General features: G+C 39.6%; 1 protein-coding gene across 1 annotated transcript; it reads right to left on the reverse strand.

The window, feature by feature from the left end:
* Positions 1-396: 396 nt before the first annotated feature.
* Positions 397-23,932, reverse strand: LOC108681735 (sodium- and chloride-dependent glycine transporter 2). The gene is made up of 14 exons (XM_018170803.2): positions 23,721-23,932; positions 12,196-12,352; positions 11,729-11,860; positions 10,859-11,002; positions 10,370-10,526; positions 9,813-9,945; positions 7,636-7,770; positions 7,103-7,226; positions 5,784-5,967; positions 4,632-4,767; positions 4,146-4,277; positions 3,422-3,589; positions 2,767-2,878; positions 397-2,234 (listed from the first exon to the last, which is right to left on the reverse strand). The coding sequence occupies exons 1-14, from the start codon at positions 23,880-23,882 to the stop codon at positions 2,206-2,208; spliced, it is 1,905 nt and encodes a 634-aa protein (XP_018026292.1). The 5' UTR covers positions 23,883-23,932; the 3' UTR covers positions 397-2,205.
* Between the last annotated feature and the right edge of the window lie 1,864 nt (positions 23,933-25,796).

Here is a 25,796-nt window from a genome sequence, read left to right on the forward strand (position 1 = left end):
GTTTTAGAAAAAATACTCCTTATCGCAAGGTTACCCGAAGTCATAAATAAATATAAATACAAGTCTTTATCTAAATTTGCTTTCAATAGATGTAAACACAGAGGATTATCATCAACAACATTGATGCGCAATCGTGTCCTGAGACAAATTATTACGTATAAGGAATTCTGTTGACGTGCTTACTGGAAAACTACGAAAATCAGGCAAAACATTGGCCTCGTACTCAAATATTTCCCTGTAATCGTGTATTTCTCACTTTAATTTTGACAGATTCATTGTCAAAGTAGAGCGCTATGACTAACAAGGGCTCAACTGGAACTAATCGGGTATCAAAGGAGTAAGAACATCGACGCTTACGATAATATCGTGATAAAGGCTGGAATTAAACGCTTCTGAGCAAACTAAAATAATTGGTTTTCCCGAACTATTAAGGATTTATTCTCGCAAAAGAATGCAGAACGGCTAGTATGTGATAGTTGATTTCCCCTGCCAATTTCACAAGTGAAAAGTTACACTTTTACGCTTCATACTCACTATCGAGAAATTTCCCGAAACTGAAATCAAGTATTTACTTGACCTCTGTTCGGATCAATACGCAGGAGCTGTAACAATACTTGATGCGATTGCAACGAAAAATTTAAACGAGATTCATATCGGAAAGTCCAAGTCTGAATCGCGGACAACTAAACCCACCCTAAAAACACTAGCCTGATTTAGTTAGACAAAAAATAACACCAATGCAGCTCACGAAACATAATAATAAATCGTTATTTCTCCTGTATTCGTCGTCGCAAATTGAAATAACGAACGACACTAGCAATGTACTGGCAGTGATCTTGGCTAAAATCCTCTACATATAAACCAACAATGTAATTATTAACAGGGAATACATTCAGAACCTTCTTCACCTCATTCATCTTTGATGAAATCATTAATATTCAACAAAATTATAACAACTGGAAGACTGAAAATCCAAGAATCCAGTTGCCAACATTAACGAGTGAAATAAAGCTGTTGGCAGCAGTTACTTCAACAAGTGAGTGAAAGAGTTCAGTTTATGTGCAAAGCAACACCAGTTAGATACCTAGGTAACTGTTGTTAACTATTTCTCAAAATATTTCAGCTAGCCACAATAAGCTGTGTCCTACAAAAATCGTATCACTACGTGAATCAACACTAAAATGAAGGAGCTAAAACATTCAGGCACCAACATCAGCACAGAAAAATAGATGAATAACCCTAATAGTAACCTACTCGTTTGTATAGTATCGTCATAAACGAACTCAAGACAACGAGTTGGTGACAAGCACACAAAGTAATCGCACAGGAAGTCAGGCAGCTCTACCGCAATAATATTCATTCTAGCAAGCAAATAACACAGTATCGAGCGCTATAATCTACAAAATTCAACAGCATGTCACAGATAATGAACGACTGTTATTTTTAAATAACAAGGTAAGGAGTTAGAAGGAATTTCTCAGTGAGATCGCTTCCTCAGATTCACCGCTACACAATGAAACTTGAGGTTGGGGCATAACTAAGATCAAACTAACAGAGCTTTTGCAACGTTAACTCTTACAATAACATAAGGTTCCTCTCTACAAGTCACCTATTATATAGAAATATTCTATTTCTTCGATTCCCTACATATTTTCTTGGAGAAATCGTCAAATCGTTGTTTGATGCCCCGAGACATTGCAATTTTTTAAATCCCTGTTTATGGTAAAAAGTTCCATTGAGGAATTCTGAGCTACTGTAACACAAATTATTCTTAATTAATTAAGACACTCCACACTTGTTTATCACAGAAAAGTCAGTATTTGCTGATTCTTAAATTTATCCCCGTCTTTTTAAATGACACTATATTTAGCACAAATGAAGTCAATCTTCATTGATCTTCTGAAGCACGATTTCCACAAAATTTTTGAGTTACAGAGAAACTAGGCTAGATGCTTTTCCTAGACTTCAAAATTTCATTATTTTACCTTCAACATAACAATACATGTAAATAAATATAACCAATAGAAAGCAAAGTGATTCTAATAAGACGAAAGGCTGATCAGCACGCACATAAATAAGTAAACAGCGATGGCGAAAAAAATTCTCAATTCAAGTATGTAGATCTAGAAGCGCAGTTCTTGAAATAAATGTAGTTCTATAAATGGACTCCTGCGAGAGATCTGAGACGAACTATACATGACTCACTTATATCTTGTGTTCGAGGCCTGTGGAAACTGCACAAACAAAATTCATTATTAGTTTCAATCGCGCTGACGACAATCAAGTGATCTTAGCCTTAGTTGAATGCCATTATTGGATTTCACCTGGCATACACGCTATGATTTCTGCATTCACAGCTTGAGATTGTCAAAAACTCAACTTTGCGTCAATCCATTATAAGTAAATTAATTTCTTATATTTGACAAAAAGAGAATAGACGATATTCACGGTTGATCGAACTCGATAATATATTCAGACGATTCTTATTGGTTAAGAAAAATAAGGTATGAGAAGGCGACTCCTAGTGGTGAAGGATCCTTCCAAAGGAAACGATTTTGAGTGGTAAAGGCCTACCGAAAGAAGAAACGACTCCAAGTAGTGAAAGAACCTACCGAAGAAAGAGACGATTCTTATTGGTAGAGGAACCTACCTAAGGATACGAAGATTCTTATTGGTAGAGGAACCTACCTAAGGATACGATAATTCTTATTGGATAAAGGAACCTACCGTAGGATACGAAGATTCTTATTGGGTAAATGAACCTACCGAAGGAGGTTACTTTGAGGAGCGGCTTGGCGCCGAAGCTCTCGTTAGGTCTGATGCAGGCCTCGGGAGGAGGGCTCCATGTCGACAGCGGCCGACACAATTTCGCTATCCTCTGCAAGATTAAAATGATGAAAATATTGATAATTGGGGATCAGCTCCTTATTTTCCACAGCTGAACACACCGGAACACGTGGCTGGTAAAGATTTATAAATAAATTACTTATGAAGAATAGAAAACACGAAATGTACAAGATAACAGACACAACCTACAAGATATTCCTTCTTCTCTCTCACTATGCTCCTCTAATGTCTTTGCCACCGTACCTATCAACTAAAAACTTGACACTCATGAATGGCACCTCTGTGATGATACCCCTCCCTCTTGCACCCACGTATATGACTTGTTTCTACCTCTATTATGATGCCCCTTTTAACATATTTATGACCCTCGTTTACCTCTGTGAGAGCGCCCCTCGTTTACCTCTGTGAGAAGCCCCTCGTTAACCTCTGTGAGAGCGCCCCTCGTTTACCTCTGTGAGAGCGCCCCTCGTTTACCTCTGTGAGGGAGCCAATCGTTAACCTCTGTGAGAGCGCCCCTCGTTTACCTCTGTGAGGGCGTCCCTCGCTCACCTCTGATAGGGCGCCCCTCGCTTACCTCTGTGAGGGAGCCGGTCTCTCTGCACACTTGGTAGAGGGCGACGACAGGGATGAGGGCGACGGAGGAGAAGGACAGCGCCCACCCCACGATGTTCGCCCACCGCGGGAAGTGGTAGTCGCCGTAGGAGGGCGCCTCGTAGAACAAGAACGTGCCCGCCAGGATGGTCTGCAGTGACCACCATTTTCGGTTCATATACATCACTTGAGGTTCATATACATCATATGCGATTGATATCCATAATCCGTTCAGATTCATATTCGGTTCATATTTATGATCGGTTCATATTCATATTCGGTTCGTATTCATGTTCGTACTTCGGTTCGTATTGCACTCATGCTTGCGAAGAGAAACATGGCGATAACAAGTATAACACCACACTGAATAAGCACGTCACGTAAATTTATTAATCATGGAGGCAGCATATAAAGGAAAAATGTATTCTAACTACGGATTAAGATCAGAAAGGAAAAAAAACTTTACAACATAGTTCAAGAAGCTGAACGTGCAAACAGTCGTCATACCAGAAAACCTTTATTCGTCTTCTTCATCGATATTTTATCGAATGCAACCGTGTGCATGCGTGTGCACTGTGCACCCTTAGTAGCAAAGTGGTACTTCAATTAAGGAGTATCCACTGACCATGAAAAAAAATAATATTCTATTTCATACCATTAAAAACAAACATTCTAGGAATGAATTGAAAGGCAATAGCACCACTCACGAAGACCATGAGCGGCATCCCGAATTTCCATATGTTGCGCCAGAACCACCGCGGGTAAGGATGCTTGCCGAGCATCAGCTTAATATCATCCATGAAATTATCCACGCCATAGATCCACGTCACCACCAACACCTGCACGAGCATCAGTAGAGTACGAACATAAAAGTAGAGTAAGAAACTAAGTTGAGTACGAACAGATAAGTAGGGTAAAGTATACAATGAGTATCAGTAGAGTAGTGTTGAGTAGACAATGAGTATCAGTAGAGTAGTGTTGAGTAGACAATGAGTAACAGTAGAGTAGAGCAGGAATACCAGTCGAGTATCACATTGAATAATCTTCACTTGGCTTCGGCGATAAAAAAAATCTACTGGCCTGAATTTAAAAAAATGTAAAAATGGCACTCATATTTATTACCAGTTCAGCTCGTTAATTAGGTCAATGTTTGGCAGATTTCTTTGTAGGAAATACTAATTTAAAAACCATACCTCGATGACGCCGACCATGAGAGCAGAGAAGGTAGAGCTGTAGGAGTCCATCATGTTGAGGACGTACATACCGGCCTTGGTAGTCATAGAGAGTCCTACGCTGAACATGACTAGACACGCGGCCAGCAGCCCCCATCTGTGCGGTACAAAGTCATGTCTTAAAAATATATTCTTATGCTATAAATTCTAAACTAAAATAGCCTTATGATCATCTACTGGTTCGATTGCATCACATTTAACGCAATTTGAATCTTAACGTCATGGCTCGTGCATTTGTTTGGTGCTCTCGTCGCAATAAAGTCGAACTCCGCATCGAATCAAATTAAAGTAAAATTTCATATCGAATTAAAGTAGCATTTCCAATCGAATTAAAGTAGCATTTGGAATCGAATTAAAGTAGCATTTAAAATCGAATTAAAGTCGAATTTCGAATCGAATTAAAATCGAATTTCGAATCGAATTAAAGTAGCGTTTTGAATCGAATTAAAGTAGCATTTCAAATCAAATTAAAGTAGAATTTCGAATCGAATTAAAGTAGAATTTAAAATCGAATTAAAGTCGAATTTCGAATCGAATTAAAGTAGAATTTCGAATCAAATTAAATCCGCACTTCTCAAAGTAGCACTTAGTGAAGTCTAGCCCATTCAGCGAGCCCCTCCCTCACAGATCCTACTGCAGTTGTGTATCTGTGTGCCATATAGTGGAGGGAGAAGGTCGCAACACCTTGCCAATGTTCAGCACCTAGTAGTGATCGAGTGACAAAGAGGTTACTAGCGGGCACAGGATAACGGGTTCGAACCCGGCAAGCTGTGGAAAATCTGAGGCGTGTCTTGAAGGCAGCGCTGGCCACCGGTTATAGAGGCCTGAGTGGCCATACATGTGTCTTTCTGATCTGTACCTTAGTTTACTTTAAACCTTGCAGAACTGCATAAATTTGCAACGCTGTAATCGTACCGATTTTAAGTGCAGATTTGCCCATGTAATCCGGCAAGGGAGAAGCCCAGACCTGACAAACTTACGAGCAGTGGAAGATGAGTGGAGGATGAGTGGAAGATGAGTGGAGAATGAGTGGAAGATGAGTGGATGATAAGTGGAAGATGAATCGAGGGGAAGATGGCACAAGAGGAAGCTCGGGTTCGTAGCGACACTCACTTGTAATTTTTCCCGCGCAGTGAAGGGAAGTCGTCAGTAATGGTCGTGATGATGGTCGTAAGGATAGTAAATTGTGTGCCCAAGCCCAGCGTGAGCAACATGGCGAAGAATAAGATGGACCAGGCTGGTGACACTGGAAGGCGGGCCACCGCCTCGGGGTAGGCAACAAACGCTAGTCCAGGGCCTGGAAAATTGGTCCTTATTCAAACCTTTTCATTAGGAAAAAAGTTACGAGTTCGATAAGAGTTAAGTTCAAAGTTCAAAAATAAGTTAAGAGTTCAACGGCGCAGGCCATCCTTTGACGGCTTTTCAAGCTAGATCCACAAATCACAGTTAAGTTTTGATAGTATGGCCCTCATACACTACTGACCGTCAGTAGACATAAGAATAATGTAATTAGTGCGTAATAAGTAAAGTACCTCACTAANTCGTAAATATATACGTAATATGCTTTAATGTGCTTTACGGCGTAATCGTAATGCTTTATGGCGCTTCGTTGGCAGGTTTTAGGCATTACTGAAATGATCTTCGTGGCATTTAGTTAAGATCATTGAATTAAGTGAATGTAAGGGGGTTATTTGGGATAATGGGGTTAAGTGGGGGGTAAATGAGGCTAAGTGAAGATAATGGCGTTGAGTGAAAATAATTGGATCAGGTGGAGATAATTAAATTATAAGAAGATAAGGGGATAAGGTGAAGATAACGCCGAAGAGTGAAGGTAATGACGTTAAATTAAGAAAATTGGATCAAGTGGAGATAATGGCGTAAGTGAAGATTAATTAAAAATACTAGAATAAGCTCAGGTCAAAAAATACAATCTTTCTGCATCAATTGAGCCAGTGTCCATTAGCAAGATACGCTCATTACCTAGGCAGCGGTTGTCAAACTTTGTTCACAAATTGTTGCCCAATTTAAATATTATGATATAAGCATGTAACTTCTTTCACAAATAATGAAAAAAGTAATATATACGGCATTACGGAAACTATCGTTCCTCATTTACTTCTCCAAAATTGATAGATTGTCCAAGTGTAATTTAATTCAATATTCCAAAGAGCTTCATTCCATTGAATTTCCCCCACACCGTAATTTAGTACAATTAGAGGGTTATTTAGTAAAAAATTCACCAAATAGTATTTAGCTGGATTTTAGTGTAACCATTGGGTAATTTTATTACAACTATTGGTAATTTTATTACACCTATTGGGTAAATTTGTTTATTATATATCCCGCATTTAAGAAACACAGCTCCAAGACACTTGTCTAGGTATCTTTCCCGACTCTAGAACGCAGCATCGATCGTCAGACTCGCAGCTCACGTGTAGCTTCCTCGTCTCTCGTCCCCGGGACCTCGATCAATACCAGCCAACCTCGGGACTCTTCCTCAGCAACACGAGAGTTCATTTCCCCAGAGCGTGGGGAAACTTCAGCCAGTGACAGCGACTCGAGAGATACATGTTCATTTCCCCATAGCGTGGGGAAACTTCAGCCAGTGACAGAGACTCGAGAGATACATGTTTATTTCCCTAGAGCGTGGGGAAACTTCAGCCAGTGACAGCGACTCGAGAGATACATGTTCATTTCCCCATAGCGTGGGGAAACTTCAGCCAGTGACAGAGACTCGAGAGATACATGTTTATTTCCCTAGAGCGTGGGGAAACTTCAGCCAGTGACAGCGACTCGAGAGATACATGTTCATTTCCCCATAGCGTGGGGAAACTTCAGCCAGTGACAGAGANCAAAACTCACCTCTAAACTTAAGCCAACATATAATTTCGTTAACTAAAAGTGCACACTTTTAAGTGGTAGCAGGTAATCTACTCACAGAAATGGCAGCAGGTAATCTACTCACAGAGATGGTAGCAAGTTTGTCCCACTGCGGCGTGAGGTAGAAGTAGATGCCGTCCGAGTAGCCAGGTAAGGTGGCAGCTTTGATGAGCAGAACCGTCAGGATCACGTACGGGAACGTCGCTGTGAAGTACACGGCCTGTACAAGGAAATATACGAGTTGCCTTATTTACGTTTTCCTTCGACTTGCCTTAATAATTTCACAACAATGTCCATACAATGTTCCTCATGCATGCATCATTTCACCAAATTCATATCAGTGTGACACATAATACTAGAAATTATATTGTTATAATTGATGTAAGTTGACTTCCATTTTATAATATTTGTGCGCACACTAAAGGATTATTGAAATTTTGGCAAAATCTGTGGCCCGTGTCAGTCGTCGCAACTAATACTAACTTGAAAATGCGTTGTAATCCATACTTCCATTTAGAAGAACTTAGTTATTCGAGAAACTATCACCCAATGCATCAAGATCTCGCACATAGAAGCAAATATAAGAAACACCTTCTCTATTCTGCCAGCAACAGATCACGTTTTCAACCTGAAAATAATCAGTAGGTATATTAATAATCTTAAAGATAAATTAATTCGACCACAAGATACTCTGGGATTAATGAGTTGCACGAATAATCTGGATAATGGTTTAATAACTTTAATTACTTTCCGCGTAGCGAAGGGAAGTCGTCAGTGATGGTCGTGATGATGGTCGTAAGGATAGTAAATTGCGTGCCCAAGCCCAGCGTGAGCAACATGGCGAAGAATAAGATGGACCAGGCTGGTGACACTGGAAGGCGGGCCACCGCCTCGGGGTAGGCAACAAACGCTAGTCCAGGGCCTGGAAAATTGGTCCTTATTCAAACCTTTTCATTAGGAAAAAAGTTACGAGTTCGATAAGAGTTAAGTTCAAAGTTCAAAAATAAGTTAAGAGTTCAACGGCGCAGGCCATCCTTTGACGGCTTTTCAAGCTAGATCCACAAATCACAGTTAAGTTTTGATAGTATGGCCCTCATACACTACTGACCGTCAGTAGACATAAGAATAATGTAATTAGTGCGTAATAAGTAAAGTACCTCACTAACCTTGTTTCACCACCGCGTCTACAGGCTGCCCGAGCTCGTGCGCCATGAAGCCGATGACGCCAAAAATTACGAAGCCAGCGAAGAAACTTGTCAGGCAGTTGCCGAAAGACACGATCACGGCATCGCTGTAAAAGTTACCAAGAGATATGATCACGGCATCGCTGTAAAAGTTACCGAGAGATATGATCACGGCATCGCTGTAAAAGTTACCGAGATATGATCACGGCATCGCTGTAAAAAGTTACCGAGCAATATGTTCACGGCATCGCTGTAAAAGATTTCGAAAAATAACTTAAAGATACGATGCAAAAAGTAAAAGACATCGATAGATATGATCACGGCATCACTGCAAAAGTCAGTGTTAGATTTTCGACTTTAAGTCAAAATTCCTGCGTTCCTTTAAATGTAATATCTGTTTTCACTCATGTATGATACGATTGATTTGGTAGGGTGTGAAATACGTATTCAAGCTAGCAGCTTATATGTCAAGCTCAACTATTGAACTCTGTATCTTGTTACGCAAATAAACCTATAAAGTACCAAGGCCAAACCCTGTTATACGAATGCAGCTACAATTTACCCAGTCGAACGGATGCAGTTGACTTCCATTTTATAATATTTGTGCGCACACGAAAGGATTATTGAAATTTTTCTTAGAATCTTTATACACGTGGTACGTGCCAAGTCTCGCAACTAATACCAACTTCAAAAATACATTTTAATCCATACTTCCATCTAGCAAAAATTAGTTTCCATAGATCACCCAATGCAGCCCATGAATCCAGATCTCGCAAATGCAAGCAAATATAATAAGCACGGTTTCTATTCTGCCAGCATCAGATCATGTTTTCATTCTGAAACTAATCAGTTACATTAGTAATCTGGAAAATAAATTTATTTGACCACAAGATACTCTGGGCTTAATCAGTTGCACGAATAATCTGGACAATGTTTTCATAGTTTTAATTACTTTCCCCGTAGTGAAGTTAAGTCGTTAGTAATGGTCATTCTGATATATGACGATATCAATAATGGCGATATGATATATCGTCAATAATGGTCATGGTAAGGATACTAAAGTGTCACAATAAATCACCTTGCCGAAGGAGTTAACTCCTTTAATAAGGACGAGGTAGACGACAGCCCATGCCACGGCGAGGGCACACACGATCTGCAGCTGGAAGCCCCCGATGTCGTGGAAGCCTTCAGAGATGTCCAGCACGTGCTCGCTGACACCGTTCAAGGGACAACTTAGTTATACTTCTAACGTACTTAGGAGTTAGCTTTCTGCTTAACATAATTCAAAGTTAGGTATCCGTTTCCAAATTCATTATGATAACATTATATTGTCATAGGATAACCAACCTCAACATCTCCGTCATCAGAAGCATTCTCACCAAAGTCAGTCTCCAAATGCGGAGACATGTAATCATCATGTTATTGAAGAACCTACATCAAAACTGTCATCAGCAACGTTTGTTCAAAGTCAATTTCCAAATGATGCAACATAAATCACCAAGTTATTCAACGATCCACACCAACATCTCACACATTCATCACTACACACACCAACATCTCGCACATTCACCACTACACACACCAACATCTCACACATTCATCACTACACACACCAACANGTCAGCCAAGACTCACTGGAAGAACTCGTCTGCCGGGCTCTTGTGGGCGAGGACGGACTGCTCGACAAGCTTCCACTGCTCGGGGCTCGTCGAGTTCATGTAGAAACATGTCCCGTTGAGCATCATCAGCCCGCCGTTCAAATTACATTCTTGGCTGTCGACATTCTTGCATACTGCAAATACAGATTATATTGATAGCTAGATTATTAGTTGACACTCATCATAATCTCAAATAATTCGATGCGTTTCCGTTATCTTCTGATCCATTGGCAGTACCCTCTCAGTCCTACAATTTACAATGAAATATTCGGCTATCGTACAACAAAGCTGACAGACTCGTTCGAAGACTGATCATAATAATACGTTAAATAATGGACTTTGAAAGTTCCAAAACATCACATTTAACAAGGCCAGCAATTAGTAAAAATTCAAATCTAAAGCATTTTTCATAAGAATTTTTAGGAGGCATTGTTTCTTGTAGGTGATTAATGAATCGTTCACTCACATTTTGTGTTCCAATCATTGCCACAATTGGTCCACGGTAAGACACTGGTAAACGATGAATAAATATAGTAGATAGCCCACGCGATGATGACGTTATAGTAGCAGCCGATGTAGAAACTTATCATGAACATCGCATAGCCGATGCCTGCAATGAGAAAAGACCGATGTAAAGGTCTCAATCATTAGCACGTAAAAACTCCATTAAATATATTTTATACGCCTCTTGAAGTCCACCACAAATTCCAGCATCTATCATCTATCATAATGAACTGTGCGCCAAAACAACAGACAAGAAAATAAAGTTGCCGCTTGGACCTAAACAAACTGTGAAACTTAATACGAAATCGAGCTTTTCCCACGGTCAAATTTGTTGGTAATAAACCTTTTGCTTACATTGCTGTAAATCTGCTCACCATTCCACAATTATAAAATAAAATGAATTGTAATGAGACACTTGCTTACCAATGGCACCAAACTCGGTCACGATGACCCCACAATGACAAGAAGCGCATCACTATTTGAACAAAGATTCATCAATTTCTCTGAATGAGCGAGCATGAAACTTTGCTAAGACATCAGCAGGTTCAACGAGCTGGGCACTGCTTCAAACCATTTTTCATACTCATATCCACCCTACATTTTTCCATGGAATTATGTAAGATATGCTATTTGAAACATTAAGGAACTACGAGTAAAGGATAAATTTTTAAAATTTTTATACAAGTTTCACGCGCACTAACTAACCTTTAAATAAATGGCAAAAATGACAAATTTTTCAGATGTCGAGGAATCCATCCTGACCATTTACTCACCATAAAATAAAGGATAAATTTACAAAATTCAGATGCAAGCTTCACGCTCATTAGCTCACCTTTAAATAAAGGGCAGATTTTCCAGACGGTAATGGGACCTTCCCTGCCGAACTGTCCCAAGGAGAGCTCGAAGAACATGAGCGGCAGCCCGCACGTGAGCAGCATGAGGCAGTACGGTATGAGGAAGGCACCTGCATGACGAAATATTTTAGTCTACCTATTGCTCTGTATTATTATCACATCGGAAGAACTATAAGACAAAGACATTAACGAAGAATACGAGTCTTTTATGTTATAATCAAGTTTCTTAATGGCACATCAGCGGAAGAGCAGGTATAACTGAACCCCAATGCGTATTTCAGCTCTTGATCGATCTAAGAACAACGTTCAGGACTCGTGTTCATGCGTTATGGAGCTAAATATATTAAGAACTGTAATATTAATGAGGTAATAAGAACGGAGGAGGTAATAACAGCGTTACCTCCTCTATTCCTGTAGCAGAGATACGGGAAGCGCCATATGTTACCTCCTCCGTTCCTGTAGCAGAGATACGGGAAGCGCCATATGTTACCGAGGCCGACGGCGTAGCTGAGGGAGCTCAGGATGAACTCCACCTGCCGCCCCCACGAGGGCCGCTGCTGCACCGCCGCCCCAGCATCGTCCCCGTCCTCGCACACGTCCGTCTGTGCACAGAACACGTCCCGGCATGAGACAGACACGTCACGATAAGGGGATAAGGGTTCCAAAGGCTGGATCCCTTGTGAATCAAGTCACGAAAAGTTCAAGAATCGGCAACAGGCCATGGGCCTATTTCTTCAACGCCGACATTTTTATTCTATTCTATTCTATGTCATAGGTCAGCCGTGTCACAAGGTCAGGTCGGGTCATGAGACAGACACGTCATGTCATGAGACAGACACGTCATGTCAAAAGTAATTTAGGAGTAAGACAGACACGTCATGAGAAGGTCAGGTTTTGGACCAGCCAGGCACCAGCATCAGGGAACGCAAGTTAATAAATAGCATAGCAAATAGCGCCAATGGTTCATCGCAGATCAAAAAAGAGATAAAAAAATATCCGATTAAGTTTGATTAGATTTTTGATGCTGCTGTACTGTTCAACTCGTGTTCATCATAATTATAAATCAAACTTTCAGTGGGATGTTCGATTGTAGATTCATTTGAGAAGTCTTATAGCAGAGCTCATAAATTGAACGTCTCCTGACAAATTAGAAGAGTTTGAGAGCTGATTAAGGAGTACACCCGCGTCGTCTTCATTAATTGCTAATTTCAACTTGGCGGTTTAGCCGAAACTTGTCGGTCTGTGACTGACAAGTTCTTCTGGGACTGATTTTCTATGTCAGTATCAGCGGTCACTTTTGGTCTTTTAACTGCACCTCTGCCTTCTTGACATCAGCCAATAAATTAAACGCTCTCAATTGTTTACATGAATACCAAGAGACCTCTCTCATTGATGTTAATTCATGGAATTCTGCATGAATAACGTCGTTAGTCTATGAAAGTTTTATGAGAAGGAATGTTTTGTTCGTACACAGCAGCCTTTAAAGCCCAGAGCATTTACGGATCAATTTTCCGCATTTTTCACACCAACATGATCGATGCCTTGGCACATAAAGAAAGATCATCTTTCGCCCTCACCATTCCAATACATGGAGTGATCATGAGAAATTAATCTTTAAGCGGAGACCGTCACACAGGCTGGCGAGATCAATACGCCATGCAAGGCTTCGTGACCACACAAAACACATGAAATAATAGGGTCACACTGCTGGTTTATCATGCTAACATTATAGCTATATCGCCTCGCTAACTAGCATCACAGAGATCATCGCTAGCTCTATGGTCTTGCTCACTAGCATCACAGAGACTATAACTAGCTCTATCGTCTTGCTCACTAGCATCACAGAGATCATCGCTAGCTCTATGGTCTTGCTCTCTAGCATCACAGAGACTAGCACTAGCTCTATCGTCTTGTTCACTAGCATCACAGAGATTATCGCTAGTTCTATCGCCTCTCTAACTATGCATCACAGAAACCAGCACTAGTTCTATGGTCTTGCTCACTATAGCATCACAGAGACTAGCACTAGCTCTATCCCCTTGCCACTTAGTATGACAGAGACTAGCACTAGCTCTATCCCCTTGCTAACTAGTATCAAAGACGCTATCACTAGCTCTATCCCCTTGCTAACTATTGCATCACAGCGACTAGCACTAGCTCAATCCCCTTGCCACTTAGTATCACAGAGACTATCACTAGCTCTATCCCCTTGCCAACTATAGCATCACAGAGACTAGCACTAGCTCTATCGTCTTGCTCACTAGCATCACAGAGACCAGCGCTAGTTGACGATTGGCAAGCATTGAGGACGATTAATAAGTATTTATCCGTAGACAAGAAGTTATAATAAGTCAAAACTCTGCGGCGTTCGACAATAAATGTTATAATTCCGACAAAANATAAGTCAAAACTCTGCGGCGGTCGACAATAACGTTATAATTCCGACAAAATAATCTACTGTATGTTTCATGATACACAAGTGAACTAGAATTAACGGAATGAATTGATAGATGATGGCTAGGCAGATCAATTACGTTACCATCGAGATTATGGGTCAAATTAGAGTCCAGCACTACAAGTTATTGGACTCAACCGCTCAATCATTATTCTTCTCGCGATGCAGCCCGGAATTCCCACTTGAAGGTTCGATAACTCGTTGTTGAAGATGTCTCTGTTCTTAACTTTTCGACTTAACTTTTGTCTCGAATTAAAGAATTTTAGTACTGAAAATTAATAACGTATCACAAACATAGTCGTTCTAATAAATTAATTTACGCTCTTATTTATAGTGACATGGGCAGGTGTTGAAAGCGCGCTTGTTCACTTCCCCTCAATTTTCAATCGCGAGATGCATGTGTCGATTTAGAACACAAAATACAGCACGTTCTTAATTTCAATTTGGTTTATTGGAGGTCCTCAAGATACGACCGTCTAAACGTGATATGCCTGATAAAATTTCCCGTACATCACAATGAAACAATTTCGAAGGAAAAATCATGTTCATACTATTACACAGGCGCCTTGAATGAAGCTGACGATTATGCATTGTGTGGGACGTGTTAGGAAATTAATCGTCTGCAATCAGTTTAGAATGAAACTCGCAAGCCTTTACAATGGAAATGTCGACATTACATCATTTACTTGCAGCAATGTTTAACCACATAGCCACACAAGCCACCTTACCATAAGGACCGTCAACACCACTGAAACGCTAGTATTTTTACAGTTTTCAAATAATACTTTCAATTAAACTACTTCACGCTCAAAGATAAATTTCAAAAGAATATCAATATCATCGGTGCGTTGGCAAAAATATAATATCTTTTATCGTGAGTTAACCAAATATGAACAACACATGTTGTGCACTAGAGATTATATGGAGAGAAACGGGTAAAGTTCAAGCACTTATCTTGAATTTATAACGCACATATCCTCTGACATTAGCTGCGATGCAAAGCTTGAAATAACTATCGCTTCTAAAGCTCGCTGAGACCAAATCAAATGTTTTGAACTAATGAATCCTATAAAAACAGAATCGTTCCCTTGCAACATCAACAGCATTCACAGTAAAAATCACAGTATTTTAAGAAGTGGTATCAGGAATGACGACGTGCACAAGAAAAGGCTCCTCTCAAACATCTTGCATTTTGATCTGTAACCATGCATGGTCACTAGCCAGAACGTTTCTGCAAGACTATACTTGAGCACCAGTATGTCAACAGGAAATGATTTAATAATAATCTAGCGGTGTAAGCTTTTATTAGACACTTTTGACCTGTAGCTGATTCATAAGCTTCTGGCCACCTCGCCGGTTACGACTTGAATTTTCAAAGCTTGTTGTGAGTTTCGAAACTCCACCTCGCTACTCAAATCTTGGTGATTTTAAAACTCGGCAATTCCGATGATTCTGGCAGCTATCAGGCCATTTCTTCGAGCAGTTAATGTGGCTCAGGCGATAATAGCGAGCCATAAATGACATGTTTCAGTGCCGTAGCGGTCATATGACACGAAATGGCCACGTGTAAGTATCGTGGCACAAAGGTCAACAGGGACATCAATGGCGATCAAAAATAATTTGAATAAATACTTATTCGAAAGAGGGTATGAATGATCCAATAGCTCCAATCTATTAAAAAAAGCGCTTCGTTGTGATTTTGAAAAGAATGCGAGAGTCGAATGAGAGAATACGAGTAAAATCGTTATTTAGCACGAGAAGAGCCACACTTTCGATATGAGACTATATTTACTCTTTGTAATGCCTCAAGTAACACAAAATGAGACTTTAAGTTAAAGTGGTATTATCGACTGCAACTAAGTGACGCAGGTTCATCAAATACCTATTGCTGAATACATAACCGTTTGCAACATATACATAGTCGTGGATGCCATGCTTAATCGTGTACATTGTACAACATACTAACTCGTATACGTACCCCACGCATCGTCGTAAACAAACTATACATAATCGTGTAGACAATAAATGGCCGTGCGCACTGCACATAATTGTCTTCACAATCGTCTTGTGAATTTGACACATGTGAATGTCGATAAATGATTGTGTACAATATACATAATCATGTAGATCAAATAGTTCTTGCTCATTAACAGCAGAACTAAATCATTTAAAAATTTAGACTAGGGTATGAGAGAATATTTTAAGAAAAACATGTAAATACTGTTGCAAATCCATACCAAAATATAACAACTGCAACTCTGCAAGCGAGCAGGAGAACAGCTTTTCAGTTAGTAAATTAGTAGAAACAACATATGAAAATAGCCTTCGTATCATCTCTGTTGAGAAGTAACTGAACTCCAAAAATGAAGTCGTATTTCATCAGATCACAAAATTAGCTCTATTTTCTAGCAGCGACTCACTATTCACTAAACGTCTGCCGCGTGTCTCAATGTGGAAACGCGGCACTGCAGTTGGCGTTGTCTAAAATTACATTATTACTGAAGTGTCTTAAAATATCACAGTCATCAGATGCCCCAGCATCATTATGGGGCGGATACATGAACTAGACTTTGGCACGACCGAGACCTTCCGCAATCACTTTAAATTATTCGAGGACTGCACTAATTTCACGTCTACGTAGACACTAATATCAATACGCAGAGACACTTCATACCATGGCAAAAACTCGTTGTGCGAGACAAGCTAAAGCTTGAAAAACGTAATTTCTAGCACGGAGACTAGCGCCCAGTGAAAGTGATCTCACATGAGCTACGTTATTAATTCAACAGGCATTTCCGATGACCAACAAAGTTTTATTGAAATGGTAGCAAAGATAAAACCACAAAGTGTTAAGATATCATAATAAATCTAGATAAGGATATTGTGTATCCTCTGCAATGCGATTTTCCCGCTACGCTTCGTCAACATCGATAACAAGTTTCCGGCACGGCACTGACACTAGTTTCAGGAGCCACCTGGTGATGAGAAATAATACTATTACTGCAAGGCGCTGCGTTGAAAAACATCCTACATTTTAGGTTGATCGTTCTACACGTTTTCTTCCAAAATTTTAACGCAAAAGACACACTCATCGTTATGACTTTGCCAATGTGAATGAGTATTTGTTGCTACTGTTGATTCATTTACTTGCAATGACAATTGTCGTTTGCGTAATCGTCATTAAAGGGCAGGCGACGTAGGCTCATGAGTCATGACACGTCTACCGTCAATGAAACAGGAGTCGCCATTAAACGAAAACTGCATGTAATTCGCCGCTCGTCAATTGAAACCGTATAAAACTACGATTTTTACGGCTCCATTACCACATCATACAGGCAAAGCCATTTCGTTGGCGTTAGAAAGTTTTGGCACAGTTTTTTCACTAAAATCAATCATTTCCATTGAAGGCCGGCAGCTTTAATGAAATTAAGGTCAACATGACAAGTGAAAATGAGATGGGCGGGCCGCCCGTCCCAACACAATACTAGCTCGATGACCAAATAGTACGGCATTCATACCGTCGTTTATACGACGGTGAAATAATAATAATTCATTGTGGCAAACGAAAGATTCGAGTTTAAAAATAAACTTTACGATCACTAGGGTTAATTTTGATTTGGCGCTCTAAAAAATTTGTCGGCAAATTACGAGTTCCCATTTTTTATCAGAATTTTTAGCTTAGTAGCCTCAGATCAGCATCCATTCATCTCGCAAATTCTTGATGCCAAATTCCAATGCTAAATTGATATTAACATCAATAATGGCTCAGCAGACATTACAATAGAATATGTTTCTACAGAGCCAGCTGCAACCGGGTTCGATATTGCATCAGCCAGCAGCCAGCTGACTTTCCTCAACTGGCGGCGCGCTAGGCATTGAAAATTGTGAGGGCCGGCGTGCGCCGCGCAGGTACAGATAATATAGAGCACGTGCTTGGTGCTACTGGAATCAATGGTCATTCGATATTTGAAGATACATAAATTTTAATGTAGGTGCAGAAAGACTCACCTCAAACGTGTCTAAGTCTGCCGGGTCTTCGAATTTAATGCTATACTTTCCTCTCGAATTCATTTCAGTTTCACCTTCACGTTAACAACGATCGGGAAAAGGACTGTTTCATAAGAAACTTTTATGGTGAACTTTACCAAAGGTCTTATTACCAACTTTGTTACTATGCGTGTTTCACCCTCAGTGCCAATGACATTGAGATCCGCAATTATTCTGTCGTTTCAGTGACTTTCTGTGATAGATTCTTAGAGCGAACCATCCCTCCTTCGCGAGTGTCGGAGTCTAACTAAACTTAGTAAACTGTGACTGTCTAACTGAGTCAACTGACTAAACTCCCGCGTCCCGCCGGACCCGCCCCGCGTGTCATGGAAATGATGGTACGGTCGAAGGTTTCTAATCATTCATAGCGCTATGCAACTGTTCAAGTTTTAAGAAAAGATCAGTGAGAAACTCTGATCACCATTATAGCTTTGGCATTCTAGCTTCAGACATGTTAGCAAGGTTTCGGATTTTCTTTTCCAACACTGCCTATCTATTAACACTTTCATGTGAACACTATTTACTTCTCTGACACAGAAGATAGGTATATCAATCACCTTCTAAATGTTAATAACCTAGTAGCGTATGTATAACAGAAGGTATAGTACCTAACAATCTTCTCTTCTCTTATGGTAAAACATCCACTGACTAATCATCTATACTCCATCAATAGTCGTAGCATGACAACAAATCAATATGCTGAATCAGCCTTCACGTCTCAAGGCTGTCTGACGTTCAAAGCTCTGATGAAACTGTTGCTAAAGTTAATTGTTTACTGGCACACAGAGTAAGAAAGCAACGTTTGACTAAGGGCCGCGAATCGACTAACTACCGTCAATCACATCTAAACGGGAATGCCGCAGTATTTATACTTTGTTGGGCTACAAACGGTAAAATATAGTACTTGTATATCGTAATTTTTTTATGTTTTTGCGCTACAAAGAATTTTGACAAAACATTTCAAATTTTACTAGAAAATTTTTAGCGAAGTCTGTTAACAACACAGCTATAGCTAAAATGCTATTACTATTAGCAGGATCACATGGCAATCATTACCTCAATAGCTTGAGACTGGCAGAAACTGCACCTGATAAAGAAAGTGACAAACAAAACGAAATATAAATCCCCCAAAAAAACTTCACGTATATATACTGTATGCGCCAAGCATGATGAGTATCAGAACACAGTAAAGTTTTAAATGACCTTGAAATCACCTCTAGCAAAATGAAGTCTAACAAGAACTGCCAATGACAGACCCATAAACTGTCTACAATAAGGTATAAAGTTTACTACGGTTTTCTTCTTCCAAACTAGGTAAACAATCTATTACGACTTGGCGAGAAACGATGTACATATCTTATCGCAACTTCCTCTTTTCCATTTAATACTCTGTCTAGTTCACCTGATAACGAGAACTTCGTGCAACCTTATCCAGGAAAGCTGAGCATCAGCCTGTTTTAAAACAGTCATCATTTGTGTTCTCGTAAATCACGAGCATAATTTCGTCTATCACTAAAACCTTTTCACATCGATATTTTCGCGTAGGCGTAAATTGCTCGCTTTTAGAGGTATCTTAACCTATCTTTTCACACTTCCGGTTAGGGTTGCCAGATGGTCTTTTTCCGGACAAATACCGCGATCTTTTTTCAATTGTGTTGGTAGACTAAAATTTATGATGGCGATGGTTCCTTGTCAAATTTTAAAAATTGCAAAAAATGGCCGTTTTTAGGTCATCGGGCAACCCTACAAGTTCCGACCTGCTTCATTTCTTCGGGTCTCCGGAAGAAATGAAAAGAACTAAAATAAGTATAAGGACAGTCATTTTCCTTTGGCTTTGGCCCTTGCATCGTGCCAAAGGAAACATGCCTTGACATTCCTGGCTTTTGTCTGCCATTTGTGTTGATTTGCTCTGAATATATAGTATAGTAGTATAATATAGTGATGTCGTCGCTGAAGAATAAGCCTGATGTGGCCTGTCGCCGATTCTAGCACTTTTCATTACTTGTTTAGACGGTATCTAAAAACAGGTCCTCTGACCGGATCTTTTCCAAACTGACGATAGGTTTAAATAGCTACCTACTAGACTTCCACCAGGTTCGATATGGTGCTAGGCATTTGAAGTCTGAATACCTATATATTTTTCCATAGCTTCATCTAGTCTGTTCTTGCGAACGCGTTAATACTCGGAGTGTCAACGATGTAATCGGGGAGGCTGTTCCACAAGTCGTAGATTCGAAGCGAGAAGAAATGTTGTAGCGTGGATGAGTTGCAACGCATTTTTTCAGTTTATAGCGGAATAATTTGGCGGATATAATCTATAAATAAATTATAAGTTTATAGCAAAATAATTTTTCGGATATAAGTTTTCGCGATGACAACTGGGACAAACGTTCTCAATTTTTAGAGCAACGACAATGAAATCGTGTCATTTTAAAGTCTAAAAATTATCTGTCATTACATGTTCAAAAAGATTTCAAAAGTTTTCGAGCCCTTTTATTTCTCTTCAGTACTCACTGGAAAAAACTCTATTTGATGTGGTAAACCTGAAGACCAAATAGGTTTCAAACATTGTTTGACTAGAATATAGTTTTATTCATCTAAATTATTACTTGGAAAAAGAGAAGACAGTTTATCATCCACATCAATATGTTCCTATACCACTACAGTGAGTACACACGAGGATTCGTAGGTATACTTCACATCAGTCGGTAAGTATGTACCTAATAATTGATCTCAAGGACAAGTTTGAATTGATATCATTTTATTTTATAATTTCAATTTTCGTAGCAACTTGAAGGCCAAACCACTGCCAAGACTCGGAAAAGTGGGAAGTCGGTCGACTAATCTTAGCCACCTGCAGCTGGCGTCTCGTGCTATTGATGTAACAAGTGAAAGCTGACGAGCGCATCGGGAACGCAATGCAAGGAAACGACGTGTGATGCTAAATTTGGAGCTCCCTCAGTAATTAGTTATTCACTGCCCTACTATAATATACTAGCGAGTCATCGACGCGAGAGCACCGCGAGCAAAAGACTTTCACTATATTTCGCTGTAATATTTATACATTGGTTCCTCGGAATGAATAGCAACTAACTCATTTCATTCTCAAGGCTCATGCTAAATTATATAATGAGTACAAGTCCCTACATCTTCTGTAAAAAAAAGAAAGAGCAGAAAAATTATAAAAGTAAAAAGGTGCGTCCACAGAAAAAAATTATCATCGATTTGTAGAAGCATTACACTTGTCAAGAACTACTTGTTTTCCGTGTAGTTTATATTCAATTGTCTTAAAAACAAAAAAAAATCGAACATTCAAGTAATATTTTCGCAACGGCTGAACTTTTTGAAGCTAACCTAAAGTGGTTAAAATGCACTATTTTGGTCGAGTGGTGAGTAGTCTCATGAGGTGTTATATAAAAAATTCTAGCGCCTGCAAACTACTTCTTAACACGTTTTTTTAAATAAATCATGATGTCATCTGATATTAGGCCATGCTGGCCTGTATAGCCGCTCCTTTACCATCCGACTACCTGTCATGATTTCGACTTGAATTTTCACAGCTAGTCTTGGGTCTCCAACCCCCAACTCGCTGCTCTAATCTTGGTGATCATTACCACTTGAATCGAACTTGTATAGATATGAAAACACCCAAAGAGTTATTGCAGTGTAAAAAGCCGTCAGAAAAAGTTCGTGGAATTTCGGGATTTGCGATGCTTTAATCGTGATAAATTTCTAACTAGACCTCTCGATTTCAAATTAATTATCAACTTGAAGTTTCAATAATTTTGGGCGTCAGGAGTAAACATTCAAGGTAATTTGCCAATAGCGAAGGAAAGGGGAATGGTAAAGAACAAAGAAGCTAATAAGGAAGTCATGTACGAAAAAAAGTATATTTGTTCATGTATATTACTGTTTTTTCTGAATAGAGGTAACATGACTTCTTGAAGAGTATTTTTTCATTTTATGAGAAATAATGAATTTTTGAGGATTATAGATGAAAGGATAGTGCACAATAAATTTAATAACAAAATAGAAGAGTTCGAAGGATTTCAAATTCGCGGTCACGAAAGTGCGAGCCAAACTCAGAAAGTGTTTCGAAATATTTAGAGCGCGTCTTGACCTTCGTCGCCGCCTCGCGCCCTATTATCTGATGCAAGCAAACGCACCTGCGTGTTGGCAAGGCCGGTGGTCATGCATGCAGTTGCCTTCTATTTCGTGCCGTGCCATTTGGATGGATGCCGTAATTTATCTATTTAATGGTTAATAGACGGATCTTTTCATAAGGATGTCGGAATATGTAATAGTTCGTGATCATTAACGGTTCGTTCGAAATGTTGCCGACATATTCCTAAACTATCGATAATCTATTGTAAAATTTACAACTAAAACGTGAAGCTTTCTTACGAGATTTGTGATCTCAATGTGCTTGATTCGTACGGGTAAATTATTTATCAATGTGAAGACTGAACTGAAAAATCAGTAATAGCAAACGACAAGAACAAGATACCTAGCATGTTTGACCGGGACAAACCGGTCAACAAAATACAAAGGTCCTATAAACGGTCCTATAAATACAAAGAACAAAATAAGATAGTCAATAATGTTGACTGTTTAATAGTCTCGTACATAAATTCCATCTAGGGCACTTGGTCGAGTTGTTAGAAATCCTGGCTCTTGGCCATATTGGTGCGCTTGTACCCTAACCAACGCTTTCGTGTCAATATGTGGAAGGTTAACTAACAAGTTGAAAAATGTGAAAATTTTACACTTCTATGTGTAAAAAATACTGTTAGTGGCATGTTATGTGACATTTTTAAATTTGGATGAAAAACTGGTAGTGGCATTTTCATGTGTAAAAAATACTGGTAGTGGCATTTTTATGTGTAAAAAATACTGGTAGTGGCATGTTATGTGACATTTTTAAATTTGGATGAAAAACTGGTAGTGGCATTTTTATGTGTAAAAAATACTGGTAGTGGCATTTTATGTGATATTTTTAAATGTGTAATGAAAACTGATAGTGGCATTTTTATCACCAAGTCAAGGAAATTACAACTGCCAGAAATGCGCAAATAAATAATAAAAGGGCATCAATAAACTATCCTGTGCTACTATCTACCGATAATGTGGGTCCTCTTCTTTTCTACGTCTTATCTGAACTCTAAAATGTTTCAATTGTCTAATCAATGATAAATAATGATGAGTTTTTCGATATAAAGTTTCAGATACATGGCAGTTGAAAAACTATTTTCCCGTGGCTGAAGTTATTACTTGAAAATCAGTTCTGTCGGAAAGCATATTTTAAACTTCCTTCTTGTCATTAGAGTCAATACGATAGAAACGCACTGTTTTGGTAATATTTCAACATATCGCACTGTGACTGTAGGAATTAGGCCACGTATAAATTAATATTACCGATTAACCATCAGTGCAGCTGCCAGCGCTAAGAACATATATGATTCACTGACCGTGCTGCTGCAGCTCTCAGAATTCCTGGTCATCAAAGAAGAATTGCGATGCGTTGGCGAGTCTCCCGAATATTCACTGTCAGAGTGTCTTCCCACGCAGCCGTCGCTCAAAATCACGTTCCGTAACCCATCGCGTGACTCCATTGCATCTAATGTTCTCATATGTCACACCAATTAAAATCTCACCATCAACGCACTTGTCCAATTATCCTACAATTTAAATCGCAAAATGACAGCGTTGTTTCAAGTATTCTACAATTCAAATCACACAATCAAAATGTAGTTTCAATTGCCCTACAATATAAATTTCAAAATCAACACATAGTTCCAATTATCAAACTATTAAATTCCCCTAACCAGCATAAAGTTCCAATTATCCTTTGTTGTCAAATAAATTGCAGGATTTTATATTCATTTACATGTATGCTGCTGGGCCTGTCAATTAAGATTCGCTATATAAATAAATAAAAGTATTTCTTCCCGAAGCAGGTTTTAAAATTTCAACTCCCAACACAAAATTAGTAATCCAATCGTTACCAGGCTTCCATACACTGTCACTATCGTAACTTTCGTTACCATAGACCTTGACTGTAATTACTGTATCGTTCGTTACCATTGATAGTCACTGTCACTGTTGTACCTTTCGTTACCATAGACCCCCACCGTAACTTCTGTATCGTTCTTTACAATTGGTCGTCACTGTCACTATCGTAACTTTTATTAGCATATAGACCTTCACCGTAACTACTGTATCGTTCGTTACCATTGCTCGTCACTGTCACTATCGTAACTTTTGTTACCATAGGCCTTCACTGTAACTACTGAATCGTTCGTTACCATTGATCGTCACTGTCACCATAGTAACTTTCGTTACCATAGACCTTCACTGTAACTACTGTAACATTCGTTACCATTTATCTTCACCATCACTACCGTAATTCACTATTCTCCGTAAAATAAGCGACCTCGTTGACAACGAACAGTTGTTCATTCAACGAGTCCCCGCGAACGAGTTCACCTTTTTGAGGCGTGCTCACACGCGGACTATACGCTCGGTCGGCGCAGAACGTTGTTGATGTTGAGACAATGCCAACGGTTGAAGGTCGGTGCTTCGTTTCTCATGCTTTGTCATCTGGGCGTCTGGTTGCTCTCAGCAATAACACAAATTTCCTGAGAAATGAGGTTAAAAAATATGTTTTTTGTCTAATCCATGTCATCCATGTCTGCAACAGCGGTGGTGCTCACATTATTTCCTACGCAGCTAATGACAGCAAAAGAAAAGTCTGTGTTTCAGCGCAGTACACAACTACTGCATGTTTTTTCCTCTCGAGTCTACCCAAATATTTCCTAGACAACGCGATGACAAATAATTTCGAATAATAACGCTTAGTAAAGTACTCATGCGTTCCGTGAACATTTTGCTGAGACTCTACAAGCACACTTATAAAAGTTAAAAGTGAGCTTGAATATTAATATGAAATTTTATAACGATAATTATAAAAACACATTTATTGATAACACAGCTGAATAATACCGCAATAACCCTGAACAATCAAATAATTATGCGTTTCTATATTAAGAGGCCAGGTCACGCTAGCCTATAAGAATTCAGAACACGATTATTTGAGGGAATTAACCTACCCCCTCTACCTGTCACGGGCGCTGTCTCCCCTCACCGCCCCCTCTACCTGTCACAGGCGCTGTCTCCCTCACCGTCCCCCTCTGTCACGGGCGCTGTCTCCCCTCACCGCCCCCCTCTACCTGTCACGGGCGCTGTCTCCCCTAAATAAAAACCCGTACAATAGTGAGATGAACTGCGAATTTTACTATTGTTCCTCATTAAGGATCCCACTACTGGAGTGTTAAGGGAGTAATAGTCCATTAAAAATATATCCTACTTACAGCAAATTTTGCAAGTATGTTTAAGTGACTAATTTTTGTAGAGAGAGTGCGCCAATATTAAGAGTGTGCAAGGGGGCAGCGTTTGAAGGAAAGCCGCGATATAAACTCAGGGCTGCTGTTTCCAAGTTGAGTCGTCAGCGCACGCGCCTCCGGCAACCATCACATGGCTACTGC

The sequence above is a fragment of the Hyalella azteca genome, unplaced genomic scaffold (genome assembly GCF_000764305.2).
Source record: "Hyalella azteca isolate HAZT.00-mixed unplaced genomic scaffold, Hazt_2.0.2 contig16311, whole genome shotgun sequence".
NCBI lineage: Eukaryota > Metazoa > Arthropoda > Malacostraca > Amphipoda > Hyalellidae > Hyalella > Hyalella azteca.